The 20,936-nt window shown below is 36.8% G+C and overlaps 1 protein-coding gene across 3 annotated transcripts; it reads left to right on the plus strand.

Moving 5' to 3' along the window:
• The first annotated feature begins 279 nt into the window (after positions 1-279).
• On the plus strand, positions 280-20,266 carry LOC145772064 (methylthioribulose-1-phosphate dehydratase-like). 3 transcript variants are annotated; one of them, XM_082583876.1, is made up of 8 exons: positions 280-634; positions 3,837-3,948; positions 11,915-12,034; positions 13,395-13,588; positions 13,888-14,054; positions 14,359-14,488; positions 18,704-18,871; positions 19,793-20,266. In XM_082583876.1, the coding sequence occupies exons 1-8, from the start codon at positions 390-392 to the stop codon at positions 19,893-19,895; spliced, it is 1,239 nt and encodes a 412-aa protein (XP_082440002.1). In that variant the 5' UTR covers positions 280-389; the 3' UTR covers positions 19,896-20,266. The 3 variants fall into 3 exon arrangements, with proteins under 3 accessions (XP_082440002.1, XP_082440003.1, XP_082440004.1); XM_082583877.1 differs by lacking the exon at positions 19,793-20,266 and adding an exon at positions 17,332-17,467 and having other exon boundaries at positions 18,704-18,824; XM_082583878.1 differs by lacking the exon at positions 3,837-3,948 and having other exon boundaries at positions 594-634.
• The last annotated feature ends 670 nt before the right edge of the window (positions 20,267-20,936 follow it).

Raw genomic sequence — 20,936 nt, forward strand, 5'->3', positions numbered from 1 at the left:
CCATCTGGCAACTTTGTGGTTTGCGAGGTTTGCTTTTGCTACGTTTGCTAGGTTTGCGAGGTTTGCTACATTTAAAGACGGTTGGTAACCACTGCTTTAGAGGCACTGTCTACAAACCTACATTTAAGTACCTCAGATTGAAGTGTACATTTTGCATCTGTGACCTGTGCACAACAAATTTTTTGTGGCTTTGCTAGCTTCTTCCTTTGTGTTTTGTACTGGTGCACTATTTTGACATAATCATCACTGTTGCAGTCTGGAAAAGGAAAATAAAATTAAGCTAGTTGATAGTTTTTTTTTGGTGAACGTGATGTGCAGGTTTTACAGATTTTCATATTGTATCTGGCAACAATGCAAACTTAATTCCAGAAAAATTGCCATCAGCTATCATGGTTGCTAAAGGAGCAGTGTATACTGATTTTGAGGCTCTTTCTTGTGGTATTAAACAATGGGAAAAAGAAAATTGTGTAAAACTGTATGCGCGAAATTCCAGCACCCTTAAAACAAAGGAAAAATATTTAAGAAGATACCCCCAAATAGATGAACGTTTGAAGTACTATCATATTAATTATGCTTGTGTGCATGGGGGAAGATCGGGAAAGTCACAGAGCCGAGGAATAAGACCCAATCAGAGGTAGGTCGTAATTATGACAACTGTTAAGATTGGCAAAATATACTTTTTAGATATATGTCTGACTATGTGTAAAATGTTTCATATTGATTACCTCTTCTAGGGATGGGCAATCATGGTTTCTTGGGCCAGTTTGGCCAACCATAACAATATCAGTTGCCTGTGGACATAGGCGCCGACTTTTATTTTTGCACGGGGTGGCGGATAGCACAATATGGCAACCTAAACACTTTCAAACTGCATGTTTTTGTTTGATTTTTACTAAGCGTGTTTCGTAGATGCAATTGTCTTTTCACACCTGATTTGTAGCTCGATAATTTACAAAGCAACTTTAAAACAAAGCACAGGAGGTATGTCGTAAATTTTATTGTTACGTTGCTGCTCTGACACTTAACATTTGGCAAAAGTATTTTTGCGAACAGCAACTCTGTCAATCCAACTGTCAATCAACTGGTCAAGTTGTAACCGTGAAGCTTCAGCTTGATAAACATTTAAAATTAGGACGTGGTTCAATCGCTGTTGCGTCATGGTAGATCGCAAGCAGGTTTTTATGCGCCTGAGTGCACAAAACGATCGCTCCGCCTCGCAGGTGGTGGAAGGCAACGATAATCTTCCACCTCCCTGATCGTGCTAACGCCTTTTGGCAGTGGCACACTTTCGTTTCGTTCAGGCGTTTGGTCACTTTCATGCTGGTGGAAATCCTGACTAGACGCAACAAAAAATGACTCAATGGAGGGCTGCAATTTTGAACACTTTTTCGGTGGCATCTTTAAGCTGAATTAAACTGGAATGTCGGCGAAAACTTTTACTGGACAACTTTTCGTAATTTTTTCTTTGATGTAACAAGCAACTCCTATGTCAGACCAATAAATTCCCGCCTCACAGTTTGTCACGCATTGACACGCAATATTACTGCATGAAGTAGATTAGTAGATAACAAAGTAGAAATTAAAGCATGAAGTAGATGACAGTTCACTCCAATTGAAATCGGAAAATAATTCAAAATGCAAAATCTTGAGTAATTGAAAAAGGTTGCTTTTATTATTGGGAATTGGCAGGGGTGTAGCTTTCCTCGAATAGAATCATGTAAACGTGTAAATTTGCAGAACGTTAACACTGCTACTTCACTAAGTGCACTTTTTAAATAAAACTCAAAAAGTTTCGAAAATTGCATTTTTTTAATGAAATTTGAAAATAGATATTGATTTATTAATTTAGGGGGTGGAGCTATCAATCATCGAAATAATTTTATTTCCAAGTATTTTATAGCTGTCATAATTTATAGCGATATAATGAGCAGTTTAAAATTTAAAAAAAAGATTTTTGAGGGAGGCAATGGAAAGATCGTATTTTATTGATTATGATTAATAAATCCCATTGTAAACCTAACAAATGTAACAATGACTTATGACAAGTAACAAATAAAACGATTGTAACAACAAGGAAAAAACTCGTAGCCACGTGTTGCGTAATCTTTACGTAGCTTGCTTGATGTTACGCGAGTATCATGCTTGTGACAAAAACAATCATTTTCTTCGCAATACTGTATTGGTTTACCTCTTGCTTTACGTTGACTTGAAGCGAAAACCAATCATCAAAAAAAGATTTAAACGTCTGTTCAAATTACATGTATTTGCAGTAAGTAATGTAACCTAAACGGGGTGGCCGCCACAGCGGTTACGGGGTGGCGCGGCCACCTCGTAAGTCGGCGCCAGTGCCTGTGGAAACATTCCAACTCAAACTTTTTTTTAAAATTTTCAGGAATGTTGGGTTTGCAATAAGTTTGATATTTTATTCTTTTTCAGATAAAAAAATGATATTTTACCGCAGGAGATGCAGCTTAAACTAACTAAACTGTAGCCTTATACTTTGATTCAACAATTCGAATGTCTTTAAATTGCACAAACTAGTATGTAGACCCTGAAAACTATGCAAAAAACATATATACTAGGTGGGAAAAAAAGTTTTTGCCATGACAAGGGTGGCAATTAACTAGTAGAGCGTATGGTCGTCTCGTTATTACCCTGTCACTTTTGGACCTTGTGCACGTGCAGTGTAGGTAGGCCTTAATTGACAAGTTTTCATAATTAATACAGCCCAGTCTTACTATTAATTGACATTTGACAATGTGCAAACCTTCTTTAGGTCATAGCGTCATACTAATTACCATTGCCAATTGTACAAGATTAACCTTGCGAGGTTTGTGTAGTTTGCAGGATTTGCGCAATTTAATGAAGCCCAATAATTCCAGTGCATAAATAGAATTTTGCAAATCTAGTAGCTGGTTTGCTCCCAAGTTTTCTTCAGGATAGCCAGTGCCCATATTTCACAGTTTTCCATTTTTTTAATCCAAATTGCTGCTTCTGGTTCAGAACTATCGCTCATTGTTAGTGGGTGATTGAAAATTGAATTTCTAATTGTCACATTCTTTTTATATGCATATTGTAGATATAAATTAGGCTATTCTTAAAACACTGCTTTAGTGCTTTAAGATGTTTTATGGTCAATTTATTTAACTGTTGAATAAAATCTTATGAGTTATTTAAGAAACACACAGTTAAGAACACATCATCTGAAAAACAAATATAGTTATTACTATTTGAAGCCTTAACAGCCTGTTCCACCTAACGGATCATCAGAAGGTCTTATTCAAATAGAATCTTTGATTATGAGTGATGAGTTTAAAAAAGTCGGACTGAAGGAGGAAGATGCAAGGGACAGGGTGAAATGGAGAAAAGGGATTAAGACAATTGCTGCGCGGAAACAATCGGCCACCCCCACTAGTGGGGAACAAACCGACGATGGATTATGATGATGATGATGATGATTCTAAATAGATTCTAAAATCAAATCAGATAGATTCTATTTGAATAAGACCTTCTGATGATCCGTTTGGTGAAACAGGCTGTTAAGGCTTCAGATAGTAATAACTATGTTTGATTTAATTCGCTCTGCTTTGCCTTTTTGCTTAGCATTGAGCACTTTTTGTAGTATCAATAGTTTTCATTGTTTTTTTTTCATCTGAAAAACATGTGCATTTTGTGAAGTATTAAGTAGGGCAACAATTAAAATCACTGCTAAGTAATCATCCTGCAACCTGCATTTTTGGTTTTAATGAGAAAAGCGCTTTTATTTTATTGATTATGTGACTGTGGATACAGTATATAATTTGATAACATAATGATACATTTGAAATCATTTTTAGCACTCGTATCACAGGCTGTCCTTTTGTGATGAAAGTTAAGATAACTGCAGATGGAAAAGCACTTCGCATCACTGAGATGAGTGATGTTAACGATCATAACCATGAATTGGTGGTAAGTATAAAGTGGTAATTAAGCATTTGATCCATTCAGCAGTAGATTCATGTCTGCTGTAATTTGTTCTCAATCAAATTATAAGATTGTGGTATATGGATTCTTGTAAATTGACTGTGTTAAGCGTATTAAACATTTTGGGTGAAATTTTACCAGACTGTTAAAAGGTGGTGTAGTGGAGTCTATGACAATTTGATGACACCGTTTCTTGAGATAACCTGTTTTTGATGATACCGATTTGTCGTTAGAGGAGACAGTTGTTTTCAGAGATGACTGTATCGGTGCGGATGTTGTCTAACATCACGTTTTGGTGCTGGAAATATTTATAGAAATCGTAGGAAAAAATTGGGTAGGCGATTCCTATGTTGTGTTTGAACTACATTTCTAGGAGGTAAATGTACATTGGCTGTAGTGTTGTGAATAAATCTTGCAGAGCTTTCGATTATAGGCTACTTTAGTTTAGGTAATTAATGTTTTGTAAAGTTCCATCTCTCCATAAAGTTCTTGTGCGACTATTCCAAATGGACACACGGTCATGAACTGTTGTTTTTTTTAATGTTTTTTATTATATGTTTTCAGAACAGTACATCTTTTTTTAAACTAGAATTTGCATGAAACTTATTTGGCTTCTTGGTTTTAAAACAGCATGTTTTTGAAGCAGCACCGACTGGAGTTAATTAGTTTACCCATTACAAATGGGTCTGTGCCATCTATGACAGTAATTTAGTTAACTATTCCTGTAACTAACTAAAACGTTTTTAAAAATTAACTTATGTTGTATATATAGTTTCTATTGATTAGTCCAATGTTTATTTTGACAATAATACAATGTGCGCACTGCGTATGTGATTTCATAATAAAGAAGAGATTAGTTGACTGTCAGCCTGTCTTTTACCTTTATTGACTCTGAGCTTGTGTCCACCAGTGGACCCCGGAGATCAAAATAAGGTTGAATTTGTCAAAATTTTCAGGGGGAAAACTGCCACATCCTCTGCTACACTATTTGGTTTTTCTGACCTGAACCTAAAATTGTATATTTTATCTTGCAAATTTTTCAATTCTTTGAAATATCTGGTAACTCTCCTAATTGTTTTTCTAGATCCGCTACTATCTCAGAGATTTCCAAAATAAATTTTCAATAAAAGTTGGCTGAAAAAGTTTGGGAAGCGCTGGTCTTTGGAGTGATGCCAACATAAGCCGAATAACATGCAGTAAATGCTCATTAATTGCTTAATCTATATTCGAGCTGCAAAAATTACTCGCAAGACAAGAGCTAATGTACATTTGCTAGGCCTACGTAACTGATCCCTACAATTTTTTTGAAGTCCAAATAAAAGCAACACTGACACAGAATTTTCAACAACGTCCACACTGAACAGTTATCTTCCAATCAGTCATCTTCAAATTGGGCTAATCCATGTATATTATATATTATATAGTCATAGGCGTCGATTTTTTCTTAGAAGAGAGGAATTCTAGTAGAAAACCAGTGATGGTTACATGAAGGGCGTACTACATGACTACTACGTACTACATGAAGGGCTACATGATGAAGGGCATACTACATGAAGGGCTACTGAAGAAAACCAGTGATGTACGCACATACAAAAAATATTGACGCCGTCAGCGTAATCGCAAACGTTCGAAAAAACACACGCCGTATGCGTCAACGCAACTTGTAAAAAAAGTTGGCGGCGTCAACGTCAGCGCATACACTAGCGTAAACTAATTTTGTTTGCTAGGTGCCAAACATTCACACGGTATAAACCACTCGAAACAAACAAGTTTTATTTTGAATTTCCACGAAGAAACACAAACATCTGAAAGTGTTCATCTGACATTTTGCTGTGTTTTGGTTCCAATATGTCTTTGCCCATTGAAAACATTCTTTCAACTGCAGCGCTGGAAGGTATTGGCGTGTTGTAGAGAGAAAAATACATTAAAAAGTATGCGTTGAGGCTATGCGCTAAAAAAACGCGAAAACTTTACGGCGCAGCCTCAAGCGCAAACTATCCAAAAAAATGTGGCGTAGAATTTGCGGCGTATACGTACATCTCTGCATTTTAGGGTATTTCGAGGCCCCTGATTCCGAAAATGCACTTGTTTTTTTTCGAATTGGCTCTAGTTTTTGAGATACAGCAAAAACATTTTTTTTGCAATTTTGAGCCCCTATAGATTTAACGTCGTGTGGTTTATTACATAGACAAAACTGAAAGTAATCCCAGGCACATTTCTGATTTGTACAAAGGCTATTTGCAACCAATTGCGTTGATTACAACCCAAACAAACAGTAATTTAACGTTTACTGGCCCAGTAACAATCAAAATACGACGTGAAGCAAGCCTGAGGATACAAGATGTAGAATATATAACTTGTGTTTGCGTTTATATATTTGCGTTAATATATTTGTTGACTTCAACAGTATCAGATTCACTAACTAAGCTACTGAGTACAAACAAAATGCATACATTGTTTTGCTTAACAAACTAGACAAATAAGCAAAACAAAGCTATCGATGAACAAACGCAACTCTTTATTATGGTAAGCCTACTGAGCAACACCCCATCAAGGTATGAAGGCCATTTATGTAATAACAGAATACAAAGTTATGTCTTTCAGTAAAGTAGCTGCTCAGAATTTTATCCTTGTTACGGAAGAGCGTAATCTTGGCCTCAGAGTCAAGAATGCCACATTGATCGAGATGAGGAGCCAAGATTCCAGCTGCCACTTTCAATAACTAAATCTCTAACTACAATAGGTGGTAGAAATGGTTTTGAGAAAAAACCTTGACCTTGCTTCAAAACAGTGCTGAAGGTATTGAAGTTACTCTCGGCCATTCCCGTTTTATTACTGTTTCAAGCAAATCCCCACTTGAAACAAGAGAGGACAAAGAAAAACCATAAATGGCAACGTCCATGCAATGGCAGTCTTGCACACTCCATGTAAACATGATGTTCCAACTTCCTTTGTGACGACTTCATTCGAACATGTTCACCGTACATAAGTAGCCTATCAATAAGTTGATTCCACGGCTCTCTTTACGCCATGGCACTCTGAACTTCTTCTTAGCCTTGAGCCCAGAAACGGGTTTGAGTGCAATGTTTGCATACTTTAGGAGGAACCAAGGACTTATCTTGATCAACCAGTTTCATGTCAAAGTAATAATGATAATGCTTGTTTTTATATAGCGCTGTATCCATCGCAAAATGCGTTGCTCCTCAGCGCTTCACAAAGCAGACGGTGTCAATGCAGCCGGACAGAGGACAGCATCCTACTCGTCAAAGGCATATTTTATTAGCCCATGCCATTTATTAGCCTATAGATAAAAAAAAACTTCTTGCAGAAAGACTTGGCCTTAGCAAAGGCTTAGAATAAAATTTCATTTGAACAAGTATCCATTTCAGTAGGCCTACCCAGGTTTTTTTTTAAGGTTTGGTTTGGGTGACCGCTAAGTAGATTTAAGAGACCGCAAGTGTTTCATTTAAATACCAAAAAATAGCCATATTTGCTTAAACGAATTAATTATTTATTAGGCTACTGGCAGTGCACAATCACAGAACAAATTTTTCAGGTTCTATCGCATGCAACAAAACAATCAAACAAAGTGTGCTTGTTGGCTTCTGCTTGTTATGTTTCCACACGTAAAAACTGATCATTATGCGCCATAAATCAGAAATAAACATTGACGAGTATCGAAGGTGCACTTCTTTTGTGAATAACTCTTTGATTCAGCTGTTAGCTGTACCTCCACTTATTCTTTTTTCTGTACGTGAACTATTGATTGTAGGCTATATTTGTATTATCGACAAAACATAGCGAGAAACAACCATTACTTTTCTACTGTAGTTGCCAGTCCAAATTTTGGGAAACCGCTGGAGAAATTTGGGGCACCGTTTCGGTCCCCCAAAACACCTTAAAAAAAAACACTGGGCCTACCTTTTCAATATAAAGCTGCATTCATAAACACATGACTTTCGAGCTATTTTTCTTGTGAGGTACTTATTCACAACTGTTTTCATTGAATATTCATGTCTCCCTAACATTAATCACAGTTCATTTCGACCCTTGCTTGCGTTTTGAAGTTTCGTACAATATCAACCAATTGAACTAGACAAGTGCAATCATGACATCACAATGAAAATCAGGGCTGAAAATAAGTAATGTGCCAATTGAAAGCTTTTAAGTACCGGTAGTGATTTCAAAAAATATTTTCATTGTCGAATATCTCGAAAACTAGAGCCAATTCGAAAAAACTAAGTGCATTTTCGGAATCAGGGGCCCTGAAATACTCTAAAATGACTCTCACCTTTTGTGCTAAAATTTTTTTGTTGGCCTGTGTAATCAAAGAAAGACAGTTTTATAGACTCTCACAAAAAGGATGAAAAACCAACTCATTGCTTTTTTAGAGGGAACGCTGTTCATGAGTTATGATAGAAACGTTTTTGCGGTAATTTTCACAAGCGTTTGTTTCATGGTGCCTGATTTCTTTCTCCCTGTTATTGGAGCCTATTTTTTGCTGATATGTTTGCAGGTCACTATTTTTGCCTGTATTGCGATGTGTCAAACATTTCCTTGTTTACTGAAACTGTTAATTGCAAGATATCTTTTGTGAAGCCAAGTGAAAACACCACTCTTTGCTTGGCAATGAATATTCGATGAAACCGCTCGCCTCGCTTTAAGTGCGCAAAACAAGAGGCCTCGTTTATTAGGTAATGTTTGGTCACAATGGTAAACCATAATCTCTTCGTGGGAAAATTGTAACATAAGATTGCCGGATCCGTTCGTCTGTATGTAATGACCGAAAAGAAACACTCTTCTGAAAACGTCTATTCAAGAATTGTATTTCTGCAAAATTAGCCTCAAGGCTGTCGAAATTGGGACGCAACACCGTACGCCACTAAAACTTGTCACTACACAACAAATTACTGAGATAAAGACGGAAATTTCGTCCAGCTGGCAAGCTCTAAGCAAAACAGTTAAATATGCGACCAACTTTCAAGCAACAATTTTAAGAATGACGAGAATAGATTGCAATATTTCAAACGCACGTAAGCAGTTTTTGTGACGTAATAATGATATGCATTATGGAGCTATTGAAGCACCTGTTCAAGTTTGGTTTACACCTGTCTCGTAATTCAAGATTTAACGATGATGTAATGTTATGCTGCAGCTGCAATGTTTTACAGGTCTTGCAAACGATAGTGCAATCTGCTCATTTTTTAGAAATATTCCATTACGTATTACGCTAAGATTGAGTAGACCTGAACGGTTTTATATGACCTTTGATTTGGTGAACAATTGTCTGGAACAATGTTAAAGAAGTCAAACGTGTTGTTAAAGGAGCTTGGCCTGGCAGTAGCGTTGTTCGACTAATTTTTTTGCTGCGGTATTCTAAGATAAATATTAACAAGTAACGCTGGATACTGAGTACGAAATGCTTTCTTTTCTAGCATAAGAGTCGACCTACCTAAAATTTTATTGGTGCGGCCTGCCACAGCTCTCCTAAGTGCCAAAGTGGCTCGCATACAAAAAAGGTTGGTGACCTCTGCCTTACGCTGTCCTGGAACTGAAGTTTGATTGTGACGTAACGAAAGTGAGACCATTTGGAGAAAAGATTAAACGTGGCTTTCTCTCATTAGGAATTGCCAGCGTGTGGCAGTTGCAGTAGCAGCAACAATGCAGTGAGTACCGTCTTTTTTTTTCAACGCAGCGTTGTTACGGAATTGCTTTGTTCTGTCGGATATCTAGCGAGAAACATAGCCTAAAACAAGACGTTGCGCTGCAGTTGGTTGGATAATCCAGCATTCCAGCATTTAACAAAAACGGAAATAATTGTAACGAACACTTCATAAGTGTCATGAAAACAGGGTGGGCGAAACATATTTTGCCCACCCTCATTTTACGGCAGGGTGGGCGGCTTTGGGTGCGTCCCACCCTATTTCGACGCCTATGTATATGGTGTATATTTGAAGGTGCACTGGGATACGACATGTCTTTTTAGGGCGATTCTAGTCATCATTTTTGTTGATTAAGCAAATCTAGTCTGTTGGTCAGAGGGTTTGAAACTTCACTTCATAAGATTTTTTTCTCCTATTTGAACTTGAAAAAAGTCTTGTACGCACATTGCACAAATTATGCATGGTGCATGTTTACTTACGGATGCGAAACATGGACAATGAATAAAACAGACAGAAGAAAGATTGACGCATTTGAATTGTGGTGTTGGAGAAGGTTACTGCACTGCGTGTTCCTTGGACAGCCAAAGTAACAAATGAGAAAATTCTCGAACAAATTAAACCGGATATATCTCTAGAAGCTAGAATCGTCAGGCAGAAACTTTCATATTTTGGCCACATAATGAGAAGCAAATCAATGGAAAAAGACATCACGCTTGGTTTGGTCAGTGGAAGAAGAGGAAGGGGGCGCCCAAAAACAAGATGGCTTGACACAATCGCAAATGACAGTGGTATGGGAGCGCATGAAGTGAAGGAGGCTGCATGGGATTGATTGATGTGGAGAAAGATGACATATAGAGTTACCGAGAGTCGTAAACGACTGAACGGATGAAGAAGAAGCATGTTTAGATTGTTTACTGTACCTTTTAATGAAAAAGTTAAAACACAAATACACGTCCAATTAGAGACAGTAGTTAACAGAACTACATCCTGGAAAAAGGGAATGGAAGCTGGGAAAGACCAACATGGGAAAGACCAAAGAAATGATTTCTGGTCTTGACATGAGCTCTCCAAGAAGATCAAGAAAGCATCCTTGCTCGGTATGCTAAGTGTGGAACTGGAAGAAACTTTATCTTCTGCACCAATTGCTTGTATTGCTCCCACAAGAATTGTGGCCCACTCAGACCAGACCCACGATACTCATGCCCATGCTCTAAGGGCACAGTAAGATCCATAGACGGTTGGCCAGTAAGCATTAAGCAAGGTTCAGGTTGAAAGTGACATGCTTGATGTGGTAACTGACTTTTGCTACCTTGGATATACCATGTCTTTTGGAGGAGAGTGTGAGCTTGCAGTCATAATGCGGTCCAAGTAAGCCTGGAAAAAGTTCAGAGAACTCCTCCCTATCCTCACAAGCAAGCCACTTCTTGCTGCAATCAGAGGTCAGGTTTACTCCAGCTGTGTGAGGAGTGTCATGCTCTATGGCTCCGAAACGTGGGCATCATTAGCAAGCACCACCGAACGCCTACATCGTAATGACAGAGCAATGATAAGAAGGTCAAGCCTGAAGACAACAGCCAGTTTGAAATTCTTTTATTCATACTTAAAATAAGAGACATTGGCGAAGTTCTCCAATTGGGTAGAATGAGATGACTGGGACACATTGAGCGCTGCACTGTCTAGTTCTCGCAGGTCAGATGTCTCAACATTGCAGCACAGTGGGGCCAAGGTAGGCCAAAACTTTCTTGGGAAGAACTCATTAAGTGTGATCGTGTAGCCCTAAACATGGAATCTGTCAACCCAACGGACTGCGAAGTGTGGAGAGGAAGACTTCGCTCTCGACAGACAGGCCTTAAACATGAGGATTAATTCATGGCTTGTATGATCAAAATTGACAATGATGAATTGTAACAATATGGCCGACAAACTACCTCACTTCATATAAATTACGTTCAACTGTAGCAACTAATTTGGACTTGGCAATGAGTATTCTGCTAAGGATTTTTTTTGACTTACAAAACACATGCTACCGAGTAAAAATCAATTCTTTTTGATAAGCTAATGTCAAGAATAAGGCAAAAAAGCCTATCAATATTATGACAAACTAAAAAGAAAAAGTATTGAGAAATTTTCTGTGAAGTAGCAAAGCAATCACATTGAAATATAAAATTGTTGGTTGCACTGAAATTTGGCTTTTCAGAGTAATTTACATTTGAAAATATCATTTAAAAAATATAGATCTGTAAAAAAATTGCCATAGAAAAGTAAGAAAATGTGTTAACCTGTGTTAGGAGATAACAAAGAAAAGAAGAGGCCGCCGATCTCACATATCTCCAAAAGAAAAACAAAAAAGGCCGAAAGAGTTGGATCGATCTGTTGTAACCATGCCTATGATGCAAAGTGAGATTCAGGTAACCATGTGCATTGTGCACAACAGCGATTGTAAAACAAATGATTGTCACAAATAAGCCTATGACATTTAAGTATGTATAGGTTTGAAGTTTTCTGTTTACATTATTTAAATCATGCAAGCTTTTACTTCTAAAAATTGACATATTAAATAGCAGTGTGTGTGACTGTATACTTACCCCCAGTGGCTCATGATCTCCCTTCCTCTTGAAAATTCTCTAAGGAATCAAACATATGATGAAAATTTTGATACTTTTTGGATAACAGCAATAAAAAAAAAACAGTTATTTTAGGCAGTAAGTAAAAACTTTTTTGATGACCCGAAACGTTTCCTTTGTGTGACAGTGAGGTGAAACTTACACTAAACCTGTCAAAAAGTGATGACATTGTCAGAATACTTCTGTCAACAGAAACTGAATTTAAAAGAAATTAAAACTGTGACTGACAAGTCACAAAAGCTAAACAGGAAAAAATTTACATTTGAAGAAAAAGTATATGATATATTATAAATAAACAAAGTTTAGTCTTATTTTTCAATATATTCTTTTCTTTGTATTTTTCTTCATATGTGTATTTTTTTTTCTGTTTGGATGTATATTATATACTGTTATTTCAATAAATATTTGTCTACACTTTGCAACTGTTAAGTTGTTGTTTTAAATGATTTTCACATTTGATTCCTCTGGTTACCTAATTTTACAGTTTCATTTACTTGTGCTTTTCCAGACATATTATATACCGAAAAAAGCCGACTTGCGGCATCGAATGCTTTATCAATAAGTTATACAAGTTTCCAAACCGGACTGATTTTACCCACTTTGTACAAAATAAGCAAAATCTGTGACTACTGACTAGTGGTTACAAAATTTGAAAAAATCTGATGATTATAAATGGAATGCCCCACTTGCAACAAATTATATACGGTAGTTAATTGTATAAAATGTAATTACTAATCAGGACCCAATTACTAATCACCTAAAAACCTAATTCTGTTTGAATGAGAACTTTTTGAAGAACCTAAGTGAAGGCCACCTCCTTTGAATAAACTCCTGTGTATTTCATTGCTTGTAGCTTCATGAGCATTAAGCTACTGTATAGTACATAAGCATTAAAATATGTAAAGTTACAGAACGACTTGTAGGAAAGATTTTGTGAACTTTGAGGTAATCAGTGTGATTTGACTTGTCATCAATGTCTTGTTTAAGAACGTTGAAAACCTTTTCTATCCATTTTGATTTATTTCCAGTAGGTTATAATTTTTTTCATCTAATCAAGGAAATACTTGTCACCTTTATTCAGTGAAAATTTTTACTTGTTTAAATGAATTTAACAAATTTTGATTTGTTTTTAATTTATTTTCAGGTGAATGAAGAGATGGTGCTTGACACTGAATCATCTAGTTGGAATTCGTCGCATGAGAATAGTGAAGAACAGTCGACATGTACTGAATTGCAGTTTTCGGAACATCCTAGCATTCTTATTGCCAAACTGTGCAAGCTTATGTACGAGCTTGGTTGGGCAACTGGGGCTAGTGGTAGCATGTCACTCAAACACAAGTAAGATAGTATCTTTTCTGTGAGAAGAAATATTATGTTGGTTTCATTGTAGCAACACTGGCCAACAATATTTTTATGTTTACAAGTCGTTTTATGATATTTAGGGGCTGATTGCAAAAACGCTTTTAGATTTTGTGAATTAGCTCTAGTTTGAGATACGGTACTCTGTGATATGCCTGTTTTACCTACTGTTTCAAGGAAATCATCACTTGTGATGATCTCATGTGTAATTTTTACTTAATTGTTGTTTATATGGGTTGACGTAATGCTACTTAGAATCAAATTGTTTTTGTTTCAAGTGACAAAATTTATATAACTCCATCCGGAATACAAAAAGAGATGATACAACCTGAAGATATATTTGAATGCAATAAACATGGTAACGTTATCAATGCTCCTCCCTGCCCTTTGAAGCTGTCACAAAGTGCCCCGTTATTTATGAACGCTTATACAAAGCGAAATGCAGGTAATTTCTGTTGATGCCCGTTTTTTTTCTTGTATGATTGTGATAATATATACGGTTTGTCTTGACAACATATTTTTCGATAATTTGCTGTATTAGGCATTTTAGACCAAGGAGATGCTAAGCTCCATCCGCTTTTAGCATATCCACCAACCGCCTCACTAGAAGTGCTTTCTTTTATCTGATTTATAAAATATTGTAGGCCTACGTTTTATAGGTTGTATAGAAGTAGTGCATTCTGTAATGTAACCTTCCGAGCTGGAATAAACAAAAAATGCATGTGATTGTCAGTTTTTACACTTCACAGGTGCAATTATTCATAGTCAGGCCGAAAGTGCCGTTCTTGCTTCATTGCTGTTTAAAGGTCATGAGTTTCGCATATCACATATGGAAATGAATAAAGGAATTAAAAAAGGATCAACCGACAAATCATACAAGTAATGTAACTGTTATGGTGTTTTACGAAACGTAATTGGAAACTCTGCTCGTTCTCACGAGGAGACCATTGTTTAATTTCGTACTTTTTCGATTGGTTTAAAATGAATAGAAGACATACAAAAACGGTCATCTTTGTTTGCAGTTTACGAACTGAGAAAGCTTGGTTTAGCTTTATTCATTTGTTGTAAAAACACAACAAATTGGCGACAAGGTTTCAGAACCATAACATTGATCTAGACTTAACCTGTCCAGCAGTTTAGCCTAGCAAGAATGAGCAACAAAGATATCATTGAGTTGATGAAAAAGCAATTGGACCAACAACAGTCGCAATTGGCTTTACAAAAAGAACAGTTGAAGCTTCAAGGTAAGCAAAATCAACAACAGCTTGATGCTATTTTGCAATCTTTTCAAGCATTTGCCAAACCAAGTACTAGTGATGCTGAAACTAATGACAGGCAACTTGCTACACATCAAGTGCACTACTCAGTTCCTGCATTTTTAGCATTTGACCCTTCTAAAGAATTGTGGAATGATTATTATCTTCGTTTTCAAACATTTGTGAAAGTACATTCAGTTCCTGAGCAAAAAGTTGCACAAGTTTTTCTCACAAATCAATCAGTGGAGACATACAAGCTTTTGCAAAATTATGTGGCACAACAGCCAACTCCAACAAACATCAATGAAGCTGATTTAGACACATTAACTAAATGCATGTCTGAGCAATTTAATCCTAAGCTATTTGTGATACGAGAGCGATACAAGTTTTGGAGTGACCTGCAACGAAAAAAAGGAGAGTCTATTTCTCAACTGGCTGCAAGAATTCGCCAAGATGCACTGACATGCGAATTTTCTTCTATTGAAGACCCCCAGGCTGATGCCATGTGCACTCGTTTCATTTGTTCTATGCAAAATGAATCTTTCCTGAAAGCAGTTTTTAAAGAAAAGGGGGGAGAACTGACATTCGCGAAAGCAATCCAGATGGCAAAAGAAATCGAAGAAGCAACAAAGGTAGCTAAAGAGACTGCTAGCAACAATATCGATGAGACATTTGTTGTGAAGAGCCATTCTCGCAAGCCTATGTTGAAACCAAATTCCTACAAGACTGTTAAACATAAAAAACTAACTGTCCAAAATAAACCCACACATCCTTGTGGAAGATGCGAAAAGCATGGACATACAGGTACATCCTGTCCATTCAAAACTTTTACTTGTAATTATTGTAAAAAAGTTGGTCATATAGAGCAGGGCTTCTCAAACTATGGGTCGCGACCCCAAATGGGGTCGCGTAATGAAATTTTGGGGTCGTAATGAAATTCTAGCGCCGGTAGGTTGTAGTCTTGCCATGATGTCAATTGACCGCAACCGTCGGTATGAAATGTCGAACGATAAAATATAACCAATCGTAACAATTGTTGCATTGTTACGCTATCATTGCTGTAACGTGCTGACCAAAAGTAACTTTACCGCTCGCAGTATGATTTCAGAGTAGCTTATCAATTAGTTTCTGAAGGAACCTAGACTAAAGTTTAAAGCAGTTACAAGATTAATTGACTATGGATCAGTGGTTAGGTTCCGTAGATTCATGCGGTAACAATTGCAAGCACAAAGAAAACAATTGATAAGTCAGAAAGAAAAAGAAAATATAATGATCAAAATGATCCGTTTTAATGTCATTAACGTGGATGTCCCCATAATGCAACAAAACTTTAATTGCAACAAAACTGTTGGTGTTTTATTTAAATCCAAGATGTTGAAACTTGACTTTAATCCGATCATATATTTAAATGAAAAACGTATCTGCTTTGAGACCTAGTGAAATATTTAGGAGTAATAATTAACGACTTGCTATCCGATGATGAAGACACGAAACGACAATTACGGTCGTTGTATTGTGCTGGAAACATGTTAATAGCAAGGTTTTCCAAATGTTCGATTGCTGTGAAAAATGTGTTGTTTCGTTCCTATTGTATTCCTTTTTATGCCTGTCAACTATGGTGCAACTATCTTTCATCCAGTAGTAATCGCTTACGTGTTGGATACAATAATTGTTGCAGAATGTTGTTTAATCTGCAGAGACGACGCAGCATCACCTCTGCATTCGTTGATAACAATACCACAACTTTTCAAGCTCTCATTCGTAAAACATTATACCAGTTTGTAACACGACGTAACTTGTTTTCCAATCAATGAATTTATGAAATAATGCCAACAGACTGTTACTATCAATCCTTGTGTGTGGTACAATGCAACTCAGCTCTTCGGAGTTGAGTATCTGCTTTGTTTCTACATTTTATGTTTGATTGTAAAATGGACCATGTTGAGTCTGATGTAAATAAATAAATGAATAAATGGGGTCGCATAGAAATATATTTTTCAAAATGGGGTCGCAGAGCAAAAAAGTTTGAGAAGCCCTGATATAGAGCATGCATGTCTTAAAAAAAAAAAAGACACAGCAACTCAGCCAGTACAAACAATTAAGTTTGTCGATACCCCTCACCTTGAACAAACCCTCTGCTTAAATGGCAAAGATGTAACTTTTGAAATAGATACCGGGGCAGGGGATAGTTTTTTATCAAAAACTAGCTGGCTTAAATTGGGGAAACCAACACTGGAACTTTCGAAAAAGAGGTATGAATCAGCCTCTGGGCATAATTTACCTGTTCTTGGTGTTTTCAAACCAAAAACCCATACACAGAGGATGTAAACGTTTACGCCCTAGTGTGTGGCCAAACACAAAGCAACAAACCGCGCTGGGTTCCAGCAATCCAGCTGTTGTTATCAAAGTATTGGGAACTCGCACTGTTAATGTGCGAGTACTTGACAGTGGACATATATGGCGCAGACACGTTGATCAGCTTCGTCCACGATACGAGAGTGCAGCTGAGCCTTTGGCTGGCACCGGTTTGGGTCATGAGGTTGACGGTGGTATGAATAGTCCCCAAAGATCGATTCGGCCTAAAAGAGCCATCAAACCCAAGGTGCCATATGATATGTAGAATCATTTTACATCTTCATTCTTGTTTATGTATACCTTCCTTGAAAGTGCATTTTACGACATTGATTTATGTGCTTTCATAATTTGCGTGGAGGTGTTATGGTGTTTTACGAAACGTAATTGGAAACTCTGCTCGTTCTCACGAGGAGACCATTGTTTAATTTCGTACTTTTTCGATTGGTTTAAAATGAATAGAAGACATACAAAAACGGTCATCTTTGTTTACAGTTTCCGAACTGGGAAAGCTTGGTTTAGCTTTATTCATTTGTTGTAAGAACACAACAGTAACTATGCTACGTTTATGGTATGAATGTAGCATAGCCTAAGGCAATCAATTAGCCTAAATTATTTTAGGCTAATGCATATTGAGAACAGTTGCGGACCAAGTTAGTGCATGCTGTCTTATGCTCCCGGAAATCGTTTTAGCAACAACCAAAAAAGTTGCTTTTGTCCACTGAAATATTGAAGTAGGAATCAAGAGAAAACGCAACTACTTCACTTTCATAGACTTTGATCCGAGTTACCTTGAACGAAGACTTACCAGAATCATATCTAAAAATGTAGACTTTTAAATGCAACTTTTCCAGAATTTTTTCTTTAATTCAAAAATCATTGTGAAACTTAAATTGTGTGGTGAATTAGTTTGAAAAGGTTGTACGTTGAAAAGAGGGTGCTTAAATTTGAATAGTTTTTTTTTGCTGGGAGTAGGGAACTGAATTTGAAGAGGTTGTGTTAAAACTGATTAATACTTTATAATTTAGAAAATTTTCAAACCAATCTTACATAAAAAAATTTTTTAATAGTGCAACATCAAAATGATTTGCGTTTCACGTGCTCCCCCTGTGCCCCTTAGACGCCACGCGACTGGGTGTGACAAGACGTTTGTCTGCGCTAGATCGTACATCCCGTTCGCCATACTTCCCGGTTGTTGTGGGTTGATTCTATATTAACAGGTTGCATAATGTTATTAACCCCCTAATCATTGAATTGTAGATTTTTCGTTTGTGCAGCCAATTTTTTTTTCAAAAATTTAATCTATTTCATGTCCAATTGTCCATGGCAATCAAATTGTCTAATATTGAGGTAAACGTTTGTCTAGCTTTGCAGTTGCGTGCTAAATATAAGAAATTGTGTGCTGTAATCATGGTTTTCACACAGCTTCATTGGATGGATAAACAGAAGGTCAACTTGTTACAGTTTTTATTATGTTTATTTCAAGGTATGATGATACTGTTCTGGTGCCAATTGTTGAAAATGTGCGTGATGAACCTGATTTATCCAACCGTATGCAACGGGCAATGGATTTATATCCCGATTCTAATGCTGTACTCGTTCGTCGACATGGTGTATATATATGGGGAAACACCTGGCTAAACGCAAAGGCACAGTAAGTCTTGTTATTGTCAGATTTTGAGATACGATTTTAGCATTTAAAGTGCTGTATCGTAATTACTGTGCAAGACCTTACTGTCATAAAAGTGCAGTTAATGTGTAACAGTTTTCAATATTTGATTCTAGTTAAATAGTTAGTTCACACATGGCCTTTAGTATTACGGCTAGCTATGCCACATTTTGTGAGCAGTTTCTAAAAGGCCTACTTTTGTTTTCTTGAAAGTAAAGAACTGTAGTGTTTGTTAAGGTTATTAACAGTTCGGAAACTTGTTGCAGTTGTTTTGGTTTGATAATTAATACTACAAACAAAAATGGTAAAAGTTCATGCACAAGTAGTAGCCTACCAATAGAGCACTGCAAGCAGCCGGAGCTCTGCAGACTCAAACAAACCTCAACAAACCTCAAACTATAATGCAAAACAGTTTTCTACCATACGCGATTAAACGGAAATTTCAAAAGATTTGGACGTAAATTTCAATTTTTTTGCCAGAGGTCACAAATAGAATGCACTGTTGTAGCCTAAAATTGGATATTAAAAAAAAAAAAAACGATTACATCCCTACTGCAAGTGCAGACTCACTAAAAATTGATGTGCTATATAACTCATCAAACTGATGACGTAATGTAATATATAACAAAACTAAAACATCTGCAACAAGTTTCCCGAACTGTTAGCAACCTCGACAAACACTACAGTTCTTCACTTTTAATCAAGAAAACAAAAATAGGCCTTTTAAAACTTGCTTACAAAATGTATCATAGCTAGCCGTAACTCCAAAGGTCATGATTTACAGTTTTCCGTCCTCTGTTACCCGAAATGCGAGGGTGGACGTCAGCAAACTTCAGCCGGCTTGATGGCTGCTGTTCAGTGTTCACACACTCCTGTATTGAACTTAACAAACCAAATTTGGTTTAGAGCGGAATGCTACCACTACTTATTCCGAATGGCGGTAAAGATGAAGAAAAGCGGTGTTCATCCAGATGTGCCGCCTCGCAATGAAACAGGAATTGTCGATTAGTTTTTAAGTCAAAGCGTTATGAGGTTCATCTGATGTTAAAAATGATCATGATTGTGGTTCATGCAAGCCTGCTGTGGCTGGAATTACTTACACAGTGGTTTCATTTTAGGCAATCTAAATAGCCTAAGAAGTTTTGAAATACTTTACCTGCCCGCAGAGCTCTGTTCCTCCTTGCTAGGTCTCATCGGTGCAGTGAACACCAGACATCAAATGCCGAGCATTGGTGTACTTTTGTTTCACTACGCTCGTGGACCATCATTTTAATTTCTGTGTTTTGTGCTTTGTATTTTTATTTTTTCGTAAACTGTTTTTAAAATTTTCGCCAATTCACGATTTTGTCATTATATTACCAGTGGCATTAACTGACTTGACACCTGGTTGTGTTTCTTCGAGCGAAAACAAAAACTCCGAATCCGGTTCATGTAGGCCTATTCATAAAAATTCAGACTCCTAACTTGGATTCTATTTGTTAAAAAAAAACACCAAAAATTGTGCTCCGGTTTGTTCTCTGCCGGCAGACTATAATTAGTAGGGTGGGTCGAAATTTGGACTTTTTCTCCGATTTCATTGCTACAAACTTTTTTTCTTGCGAATAGTCATAAAACGACATTCCTGAAAGTTTGAGCTTGATCGGACATCGTCTTCATTTCTAAAAATCGCGATTTATAAAGGTACCTGAAGCGATTTTTTCGAGGCTTGAAAATGCATTGTTTTTAATAGGAAGTTGTTTTCACGAGATTTGAAAACGTCATAACTTACTTAGTTCTTATTGTAAAAAGATGATTTATGCGTCAACAGATTCAATACAATTAGGAGAATCCAATTCATTGTGTACTAACTCCGAAAAATGATGACGTCATCAATGACATCATTAAACAGTAATTTGCAAATAGCGATAAAACTGATAATCCTACATGCTTCATCTCTAAGTTATCTGATAATGAATTGATGTACTTTCCAAACATAAACATTATGCTGGTACTTGATGACGTAATTGGTGACGTCACCTACATTATTAAGATGAAACTGTTAAGATAGAAT

The sequence above is a fragment of the Aplidium turbinatum genome, chromosome 6 (assembly GCF_918807975.1).
Source record: "Aplidium turbinatum chromosome 6, kaAplTurb1.1, whole genome shotgun sequence".
NCBI lineage: Eukaryota > Metazoa > Chordata > Ascidiacea > Aplousobranchia > Polyclinidae > Aplidium > Aplidium turbinatum.

Coding starts and splice junctions, on each gene's coding strand:
- LOC145772064 (XM_082583876.1), top strand. CDS start 390: ATGGTTGCTAAAGGAGCAGTGTATACTGATTTTGAGGCTCTTTCTTGT. Junction 13,589..13,887: donor AGCATGTCACTCAAACACAA/GTAAGATAGTAT, acceptor TTTTGTTTCAAG/TGACAAAATTTATATAACTC. Junction 14,055..14,358: donor TTATACAAAGCGAAATGCAG/GTAATTTCTGTT, acceptor TACACTTCACAG/GTGCAATTATTCATAGTCAG.